The sequence below is a fragment of the Cystoisospora suis genome, assembly GCF_002600585.1.
Source record: "Cystoisospora suis strain Wien I chromosome Unknown contig_1115, whole genome shotgun sequence".
NCBI classification, from domain to species: domain Eukaryota; phylum Apicomplexa; class Conoidasida; order Eucoccidiorida; family Sarcocystidae; genus Cystoisospora; species Cystoisospora suis.
The window spans coordinates 1-10415 of NW_027153916.1; the positions used below are offsets into that span (position 1 = coordinate 1).

The 10415-nt window shown below is 49.7% G+C and overlaps 2 protein-coding genes across 2 annotated transcripts in view; both read right to left on the bottom strand.

Annotated features, from left to right (window-relative positions):
* Nucleotides 1-15: 15 nt before the first annotated feature.
* Nucleotides 16-7403, bottom strand: CSUI_002692 (cmgc cdk protein kinase). The gene is made up of 5 exons (XM_068062891.1): nucleotides 4705-7403; nucleotides 3599-3692; nucleotides 2606-2732; nucleotides 1503-1885; nucleotides 16-637 (listed from the first exon to the last, which is right to left on the bottom strand). Exons 1-5 carry the CDS (start codon nucleotides 6321-6323, stop codon nucleotides 269-271), a joined length of 2592 nt encoding a protein of 863 aa, XP_067925128.1. The 5' UTR covers nucleotides 6324-7403; the 3' UTR covers nucleotides 16-268.
* A 1040-nt stretch (nucleotides 7404-8443) lies between these two features.
* Nucleotides 8444-10415, bottom strand: part of CSUI_002693 (wd g-beta repeat-containing protein) — a 5531-nt gene continuing 3559 nt past the window's right edge. Inside the window, exon 1 of the mRNA XM_068062892.1 lies at nucleotides 8444-10415. This exon is cut by the window's right edge and continues 3559 nt beyond it. Within this exon, the coding sequence (XP_067925129.1) occupies nucleotides 9571-10415 (845 nt within the window). The 3' untranslated portion in view covers nucleotides 8444-9570.

A 10415-nucleotide genomic window follows, 5' to 3' on the forward strand; every position in this document is an offset into this window, starting at 1 on the left:
ACGGCATTCTCCTTCCCCTCAAGGATCCTGTCTTTAGGTGGTGAAGGACTTCACTCACAAAGCTCAATGAATATCTATCCCTTGGCGACACCCGTTCCATGGAGCATACACAGATGCTTTGCCGTATGTATTAGACAAACGTTTCTCCTTCATTTTGGTTTCCGGTGTTCTCTCACTTTCAGTTCACTTGTTCACGAGAACCAAGGCCACCCCCGGCGACGGCTCTCTAAAGAGAACACGTTTATAATGAGATGGAGATTTCGATGCTCTATCCAGGTGCATACAGAGTTGCGCCCTTCTGGCTGTCCTTGCATCTCCTTACGGGTTTAACATCGCGATGTGTGATGTGGAAGGAATGGGCTTTGGCCAGGGCAACAAGAAGCTGACGCATTAAGGCACGAAGAAGAATAAGAAAATCAGGCGCTGCTGCACCTTGAGCAAATGTATCATAAAACGCTTGAAAAGGAGACGGCTTCTTCCTCTTTGAACCTCCGAACGAGGAAGATGAGGATGAAGAAGTCGACATGCGCTCGGCCGCTGTTGGGCCTGTGTTAACTCCGTCGTCCTTATTTGTTCCCTCGTCGGGAGAGTTTTTCTTGCTGTCCTTCCCTCGCTTCAAAAGCCACCACAGGTCCGACTGAGGTGTATACGCAAGACACCAGAAGAAGCACAAGTTGAGGCAAAGGAAAGCATCGACATACAGAGTCCAGGTCTGGTGGCTCGATGAAACACATCAAACACAAGAAGAGAGAGACAAACAGAGGACCAACTAAGATGAGGGAAAATGGTAGAGACATGTGTCCCGATGGGAGCCGTCTCCAGAAGAGGCGGTGACACGTCTCTCTTTTTGCCAAGGGAAGTTTCTCCGCGTGTCGTAGTGATTCAGGGTTCTTCACGCAAAACCGAGGTGTGTACTGTCAACAGAGTATCTGTTAGTGTGGACTTTCCAATCATTCTTGTACAGTGTTCTACACTGTGTGATGGAGACAGAAGGATGAAAGAACGCCGCTCTACGCAACATCTCAATTCACCCACGCAAGAAGCACCCTCATAAGTGCAAGCAACAAAAAAAAAGCTTGGCATCCCTGTCTCGGGTGTACCCACCTTCGAGGAAGTACACATCATGCGAGAGAGTATTCAAAACAGAAGGGGAGCGGTGTTGCTTATGTATATGAATACGCATAGATGACTGAAGGCGACGTGACTCAGAAGTGCCGGGAGGTACTCCGGGAGGCCCGAGTGGCGTAGAATGTCTAGCATGGACTTCCCGGTGCAAGCTTTATGTATACGGAGAGAGATGAGGAGACAAGGAGGACGACGGCACAGTCCCTAGAAGGAGAGTTTTCACAGGGTGTCCACGCATGTGATCAAGAAACACGTCTGTGGTTTGAAGACTGCAGACCATGTATCTCTGCATGCACGCTATTCGGGTGTAAAGAACCACAAGTCCGCGATCCCTAAATGCGCAGTGCATTTTCCCTGACATAATTTGATTCGCTTACTGGAGTGAGGAGACCTCCTCTCTGTTCATCTGGAGAGAAGAAGAGATGTGACAGTGAATACCCCTCATTAACAAAAACAAGCCAAAGATCTTCTTTTTCCTTGTCCTTCTCCTTCCTCATCCTCTCTTGCTTGAAGTTCACCCTCGCCTTCTTGCTGAAAAACCACCCTCTTCTTCGCCTTTGCTCACTCCCCTGCTTGTCTTGATGACACATTCCGGCACAAGTTTCGTCACTCCCTCTGGATGTCTTGCTGCCTTTCCCATGCTTCCCTCCTCTGGCATCACCAACACCATCCCGTGTACGTACACCCGAGCCCCCGTCCGTAGGAAGTGTGAAGGCCTCCAGAAAACGTGCAATCTGAGGTGTACCTGCCAGCATTTGACCTAGCAAGACAAGATACAAACCGCCGTACGAACAGCTATGCCCCTTCTGTCAACTGATTCGAACCAGCGTTTCTCCAAACAGGAGTATCTCCCGTTCTATGCTTCCCCTCAATGCAGCAGCAAGAACTCTTGCCAGTTGTAAATTGTTGTCTACATTCTCCTTATTCATATGGTCGCATGCAATAACACCCACGTCTACAACCTCACCCTCGACACCTTCCAAAGAACAAAACGCACATGCGTCTCTCGAGTCTCTTCTTCTCATTCCTTCCTCCGATGAGGAAACAGCCCTCCAGATTACAAGCCTACCTAGTCCACCAGTGTTATACACAAGACCTCTGCTGTGTGCTCCCTCCCACGCCACCGGACACATGTGTATGATTTCTTGGTACACCCAGGTGAAATACACGGCAAAAGGCTAGGTGTCTTTACAAACTTGTCACACTCCGTCAAATGAGAGACGACCCGCTCAAGGTGTCAACGTGTCCAAGTTGTTCAATCAAGTACGAGGACAGAAGAAAAACCAAGACGGAAAGAAAACCGCGGTCGCCGTGAAAGTGAATAAGACAGAAGCTGATATCTACGTGGGTCTGTACTATGGGGGAGCTAACAGCCATACGACGTTCAAGGGAGAAGACTCAAGCATCCTGTTCTCGAGTAACCGAAGGAAAGGAACCTGATCCAGCATCTCTGTGCGATACACGAGAAAGCAGCACTCACCAAAAAATATCTCTCTCTCACCACTTAGACGAATACGCTTCCCCCGATCGTCTTTAGGGTGAAGCATTCTCTTGAGGACAACGTATCGATGCTCAGCCTGGGTATCTAAGGCTAGAGCCGCCCACACCTATATATATATGAAGGATTCAAAATGCAGAGAGACGGGAGGAGGCAAAAGAAAGAAAAGCCATGGAGAATAGGGAAAGAAAACAATGACAAAACAACGAAGGGACAACAAAGCAACGACAGAAATAAGACAAGAGAAAACGACGGACTGGCAGGAGTGGATGTTCACGAACACACGTGGAAATCTTTCGCCATATGACGGCGTCTTTTATAGCAGTCTGCTAGTACTCTTGTCCTTCACTAGTCTATTTCCGTGTTGTCGCTACAATACGCACGCACGGTACAAAGTTATACAACTCCTATGACACCTCCTGCAGGTCTTCAGAAAAGCATCACATACACACGTTTACGTATCCGCCTCTTATTGCCTGGAATCGTGGCACTGTATAGGCATTACGACGGGGAACTAAGACCGACACTTACGGTCGAATAGAGGCAGCATCGACGTCTGGTTCCTCTACGTATCACTGCTGCACCACCCCATGAGTGGATGTCCACTTGGCATAGGGCATATATGCAGAAAGGGGCACATCAGACTACAGGCTTCATAAACTTCTTCTGAATACAAACTCGATACAGTTCACGTACGTGTGTATCTGCATACAGCATAGCTAAACAGAACGCGTCTTCTTCCCCTACTCAGGCCGGCTGGTAAAACACGACTTCTGTCCATCCCTTCCTTCACACAACAGGGAAGATCCTGACTGTGAAACACCGCCCATCTCCTCCCCTTCATCCCGATAGCCCCACCGACAAAGAACCAGCCAAACAGAGACGGATGCAGAAATGTTTATATGATGTTTACCTAGGCTGTGAAGGTAAAAGCGACAGGAGGAGAAAAAGGCAACAGGAAAGTGGACACCTTACCTCACCGTACGACCCCTTTCCAAGTTTACTGAAGAGCTCGTACTGCTTTTGCTCTCCCTCGGCAGACGTCCAAAACGGAAAGGCTTTGAGAAACCTGCAACAGAATCACAGACAGAAGAAAGACGCCATGAAGTGATATGGATGAGAAATGAGACCCCTTCGAACAGCAACTCGGAAGATGTATATACGTATATCTATATATGTGCGAATACAGACGTCGACGGAGAATGTGGTTGAAGACAAAGAGACGGAACGGTCTTGCGACTCGGCGTGGTCTGCCCTGTTCTTTGCTCCTCCACAGTATGCAGGCAAGGACATGAACAAGCCAAGAAGGACCTGGAAGGAGCTCCCTAGAAAAACAGACAGTTCGAGTCCACCAGAGGAGGACTGTCCGGGAGAGAAAGTGAAAGAAGAAAGCAAAGACGGGCAGTTGATGGCAGAGCTGCTTACTCTAACTGATCTATGTTTAAGGGGCTTACAAAGCTGATACAAGTGGAATCTACAATTGTGACGACAGCTTAGTATCCATCCAGAGACATGGTAAGAGATACATATGCATATATACGGCTCACTCGTGCTGACAAAGATGTATATACATAGGTATACGAGAAAACAGTGAAGCTCACCACAGCTACGGTCACAGCATACTATGGTACTCCGATGGTCGCCCGGGCTCGGTTCTCTTCAGCCGAGCCTCACTGAGGACCACGAAGACCACACACCTTAGCAAAGAGTTTAATCAGGCCATACAGCAGACCTCCTTACAAGTATGCAGAGGTCTTACTACAAATCCATATACAGTACTACGGAGGGGATGATTTCCATCGAGGTCAGATCGTAGTTCGTCCTTCACATAGAGGTATGCCTATACACGCAATTACGTAGCTAAGACACCAGCATAGAAGCCTCCCTGTGTTGATTTCAAAGAAAGAAAGAAAGGTTCTTGCTGGCCAGGATCAGGTTGATGCTTGAGATGGACGAGACAGCCCTTCGATTAAACACTGAGGTTGGCGCTACACTCAAATGAGGTAAGCCCAGTATGTAGAGAGATAACTTCTAGATAAGCATGGAGAGCATAGTAAGCGTGCGTGAGTAAATAAACGTACACATCGGGATTTGCACAGACGCCATCTTGTAATCCAGAAGCCTCCGTAGCTACGGCTTTGTCGTCCTCCCCTTGATCTTCGTCTGCCCATCCTAGGAAACGGAAGATAGCTGGGCCTTCCAGTGCAACCACCCAGAGCCACTGAATATCTTCATCTGACGAGAAGTCATCTTGACGCCCCGTCCCTGCAAGGCTGCCTCGAGGAACGCTTCCTGAGATGCCTTCTGTCAACGTCAAAAATTTCCGACTGGATACTCCTCTTTGCGTCTCTCTTGTTAAGATCCGAAGTAAAGCCCGCTTCTGTTGTTCTCTTTTAGCGGGAGAAAGAAGGGCAAGAGACGGTTCAGGAGAAAGCTGGAAATGCTTTTTCGAAAAAGACACCGCTTTTTGTTCTGTGTCACCAGCTGTATGTACACCTGGAGGTACGACAAAAATATCCTTCAGCTGCAGCTGACTGGGTTTGAGTTGTGGTTCATCGACAGACGTCGTGTTGTCTTCCCTTGTAATACAGAGTACACGGTTTCCTTCTTCTTGGAACATGCATTCATCTCCACCTGAAACTTTCCCCTCCCCTCTCTGGTGTAATGCAAAACAGTCCTTTCGGACTTGTCCGGGTGTATGTCCACCCGGCGTATCAGAACAAAAAGAAGGCAGTCTAGTCTCTTGAGTCTCTTCCATTATTACTGGCGATACGATCTGCGGAGAGCTATCAACATTCTCTCCTTCCACTACACCCATATCCCTCCACGTGTTGATTTCTCTAGGCACCTTTTTTCTCCTTTCTTCTGCAACAGACGAAATATAGGCTGCTGCAACATCTCCTGGGTACAACCCAGTCTCGGCTTCATCGTAGAAAGGGACCAACGCACTCGAAAGAGATGGAGAACTCGGAAAACTATGGAGACGACGAAATAGAAGATACCTCCAGTCTATAATATCACCCCGTTGCGCGAGAGATAAATCTTGCGGTTGAGTATTTCCTCTCAAGCTTATAGAGAGATCCGAAGGAGTCGCCGCAGACAGTGAGGACTGAGGGGCAGGGAGCGCGCGGGGAGAGACAAGCGATACTTGTTTGTTAAGAAAGGTATTTTCAACATCCTCTCTGAGGGAAGAAGCGCTCAAGGGCTGTTGCGACAAGCTTTCCTTTTGTGTAGACAAAGAAGACAACCCAGAGCTTCTCCCTGTCTCCTTTCCGTGCAGGTCGTCCTTCGCACCCGCACGTCTGGAATCTACGCTGGATGACACGTTTTCTCCACCTCTTCCTTTTGTATGTGAATAGTTTTCTGTTGCACCAGACTCACCAGATACCTGTGGTAACCCCGGCTGCAGGAGTTTCTCCTCTGGGAGATATAAATGAGAAGAGACAAAGGAACTGTTCAGTAGCAAGGCATGTTCGTCGTCCGAGGGCAGGACCCCTGCTAGAGTTGATTTTTCTGTTGTTCTGGCAGGAGCAGTGAAGAGCAAAGAAAAGTCTCCATGGCTAGGAGAGAAAAGAGCATGAAAAAGCGAAAAAAGAAGACAGACAAAAGACGCCGCCTCTGTCGAAAGCGGCAATCTTCTTTGTAACGCAGAAAGAAAAAGAACCGGCATTATGCAGAGGGAGTTACACGTATCTCTCATTTGCCTCTGCTCATTCTCCTCCCATTATTAGAGCATACAAGCATGCGCTTACGTCCGGCCCAAGCCTTCTGTGATATGAGATTAAGCTGTCAACCGCGTGGCCTCCCTTGCATTTTGTACGGTTCCCGACAAGTCTTGAAAGAACAATGGACGCGGAGTAGCATGGGCGAACACATGGGATATGTTGGGAATGGCTAAAAGTGCTGCGAAAAAATGATGCCCACATACAGGGGAGAGTTGGGTTGTACAAAGAGAAATAGAGTCTAAAGAGACTGAAAGCATCTGGCGGAGAAAAAAGAACGAAGGCCAGCGGGTTACGCCGGGGAGGACAGAGTTGAAGAGCCGCGGTCTATGCTCGATAGTTTCCAGTCCACGCCCTGGAGTGTATATGCAGACGGATCAGGACGTATGTAATTCTGGGTGCAAGAGAAACGACCCTCACCCACCGCGGGGTTTAAGAGGATTCCCAGGTTATCTGGGCAACGGAACCTCGTGGAGGGACAGAGGAACTAGCCTTCGCGGAAGAAAAGAGACAGAAACAGGAAAGATACTTCTCCTAACGCAACCGAAGGACCCGTAGAAACCTCAGCAGAAACCAATCAAGACAGGCGACTGCAACCCCCCGTTTGACACAGTGAGATACCATAAGCGGGTCCTGCTGAGACTTCCTGTGCAACCAGCACACGCGGGAGGCGAAGTCCATGCAGCAGACTGAGTAATCCAGTTAGGACAGCCAAGCCAACAAGAACTGGGAGAGCAGGGATCTTGTGGCTCATCGTGTTTCCCCCGTTCAGACAGCCCAGACTCAACATCTCTAGAAGACACTCGACATGCGCAGCGTGCGTTACGCGTATGGCACGACGACGATGAGAAAATTGTTTTTGGTGTAAGAGTACGACGGGTTCAGATGCGTCCGTTCAAGAAGAGAAGACAGTCCTGTGTCACGGGAAGTGATACCAACGCCAATCCTGTCCGGACACAGGAATATTTGATACAAGTATCTACAGACGTTGCATAGTGATATCAGGAGCCCTAGTTGCATGCACGCGTTCTGCGCGAACCTACTAGCGCTTCTGTCCCAGCCACTTGAGCTTCTGGATCTGGCCTCTTGGACTTTGCTCGTGGAGTGCATTACTTAGGGAGCAGCATCCATGTCTTCCTTTTGCTCTACATCTATTCCCCCGGGATGTTTCGCTAGACCTGGAGGGCCAAGCCGCCTCAGTAAACTCCGTAAGAGCCAGTCTCGTTCAGTTATGGTACCATTTTCCTGGCTACTGTAAACAGGTGTGTAGTGTTTCCCAAGGAGATCCCATACCCACCCTTTCATCTTTTCTATCTGAGACACCGTTCGTACATACTGGCCTTCCCGCGGCAAGGATAATTCTTTTCTAGTGGACTCGGGACAATATTGCGTGGCAGTTCTAGCCCTACATGGAGATCGTTCAGGGAAACGACGTGCTGCACACGTGCGCAAGAAATCCTGTCTCCTCCGAGCGAACAAGTAAGAAGCGCCTGTCCGCTTAGATTCACCCGCATTACCCTAAACCCTGATAACAACCCCGAATGGTAACACGGCACCTTCTGAAGAACTGCTAGAGAAACAGTCCCTCACTGCGCACGTCGTCTGGGACCCCAAACTAAACGAACATCGGAGAGGCGGTCGATGTACTGTGTAAGTCCCGTGGGGACACAACAATCCTTGAGATTGTCGCAGACAGCCCTCGGGCCGACTGTGGCGCAGGGGAGTCACCTGTGTTGCCCCCGACGAGATCTGGTTTCACCGTCTTCAAACCTGGGGATCGGCCTAGGTTTCTTTCAGTGTTCCTTCGTGCCTGGTAGGTACACCCCATCCATATCTCTTGCTGTCACAGTTCCTGGAGTTCCCTAGAGCGCACAGCTTGGAGTGGCCGCGCGGTCGTATTAATTCTCGGGGGCCTGTGCCGCCGTACAGCTCCCTAAGAACTGCGCGCCCCCCTTCTTCACGTAAACCACACACCTGTCTAGAAAGTGGGTACGGTGGGTACGGACGTGTGGAAGTACCGTTGCGGAGCCACCATACTTGTGTATTCACTTACACGACCTGCGGGAGCTTCGAAGCTCGAAGGCCTTACAGCGAACCGCCTCGCCGAGCGATCCCGAGCCCGTTGAAGCACCATGTCATGTCGTAGCCGACCGAGTCACTAACCTGTTGACAAGTGCACCACCAGTAGAGGCCTTTGTCGGCAACTTTCAATCCTTTCCAGGACTTAATATGTTTTTGGATACTGAAAGCGGGTTTCCTGCAGAAACTGAAGTTTCCCACTCACCTGCATCTGCAGAAAACACGTAGGTAAATGTCACTGGACTGCAGCTAGCCACACGGACGGGGTTGCCCCCAAGTCATTCAAGGGGCGTAACTAAAGACAGTGATCTCGTTCCGCGAGGAGAACGATCCCCCCGTGTAACAGAACGCCGAGCAGACCTCGTGCATTCCGGGGGATACGCAGAGGCAAGAAAAACATAAAGCATGGCGCTGACATGTGTCGGCATAGAATACAGAAACACCGTGGAGAATGCATCACAGGTCGTTCTCTTTGACATTGAAAAGTCCTGCCACCGCTCTTCCGTTCATACTTCATTCTTGGCTACTCCACGGTAACTCCAGAGAGCGGGGAGACACCAGCGAAACGGCTATCACCATACCTGGTCGATCCGCGACTCAATCCTCTCACACAATGAAGTAAAAGAAATGAATACACGGAAGACCAAGTACTCACATATCTCGTGCTGCAAGGCCGCGTGCGTGTACACACGCGGAACAAGTGTACATTCAGTTATCGTGGTCCTCTTAAAAGCAAGAGCTCTGCGGGGCGGAGGTTCCATGACTATGTTTGGAGAGAAACCGGATGCTACTCTCTCCATCACTGAAAACTCGGGCACTTCATTGAGCTTCCTCGTCCCAGTGAGTTCGCCACTAGCACAGACAGCACATGCCTGAGGAAACAACCGAAGCCGTCCATTCACAGACTGTACCAAGACCGTTACATGAGGTAGACGAAAGGGCTTTTTTTGTGGTGTGTCAAAAAAATACATGGGAAGAGTCAAAAGCAAAAGATCCTAAGGTGGAAACCAAGTTCTCCCTCGAATCACCTTCTCCCTGACGGCTATGGTAGCCGAAGATCTATCTTGTTTTTCCGCCCCCGTTCAAAACTAAGCTGAGATGTTTATCTGCGGAGCGACTTTGAAGGAAAGCCAACCGCACACTCCTCTAGTGCTCCCAAAAGTAAACACTCCCGTCCTTCCCTCCTGTAACTAAGCCGCGCTGGAGCTGCCAATTCAGACACGTCACTTCTGTCGGTTGCGTGCGCAAGACCACGTCAGGCTGTTGACTAGTCTGACCTTCAGGAGATCGGAAAAAATCTCTGGCGCCCCCCCTATAACCTCCCCAGCCCCGTGGTCCCCCCCCTCCTGATGATCCTCCGAATCTGGTTTCATTGCCAGTCCCTCCATAAACAGTCGATGAAGATGGAAACACTTCTCTCTCACTTGTTTCTTGCGGTTTCAATGTCCAACAGCATACATGAGGACCGGCTGCCGCCGCTACAAATGTGCCATCTGCACAAGAGAAGACTGGCGCTGCCTGAACTAAGTTATATCTCATTTCAATATGCAAGAGTGTGTGTATCTCTTTCCACATACGCACATCTACTAGTTTAACCTGTTTATCTTTGCCCTGGGTAGCAAGTAATCTCCCGCATGGAGAAAAAGCGACTCCAGAAGCAGCATCTTCATGCAAGTTGAGTGTGCCTACATGTTCTCCACGCTCCGCACGAAGAGAGATAAGAGAGACGACACCGCTCTGGTGAGCTGTAGCTAGCCATTCCCCATCAGGAGAAGCGGCTCCATATGTGATCGCGCTTCCCAGTGATGTGCTTTTGACGCACGCGCTACGCCTTGCATCCCAGAGTTTGACTGTCCGGTCTAAGCTGCAACTCCAAAGATTGGAAGATGTTACTCCCCCTGGTGTTGTAAGTAGACTTTCTGTTATATCTCCCCCTTTTGATTTGGAACGAGTGTCCCCATGACGTTTGTTCCCCGCTACCCCAGGCTGAG

What these genes read in the sequence shown, in the direction of transcription:
- CSUI_002692 (XM_068062891.1), bottom strand. Translation starts at nt 6,323, where the DNA reads ATGAGAGATACGTGTAACTCCCTCTGCATAATGCCGGTTCTTTTTCTT. An exon ending in GTCTGTGCAAATCCCGATGT is followed by an intron (nt 3,693 to 4,704) that starts GTACGTTTATTT and finishes ATTCTGTTGCAG; the next exon opens with GTTTCTCAAAGCCTTTCCGT. An exon ending in TGAGAGAGAGATATTTTTTG is followed by an intron (nt 1,886 to 2,605) that starts GTGAGTGCTGCT and finishes TTGTCTTGCTAG; the next exon opens with GTCAAATGCTGGCAGGTACA.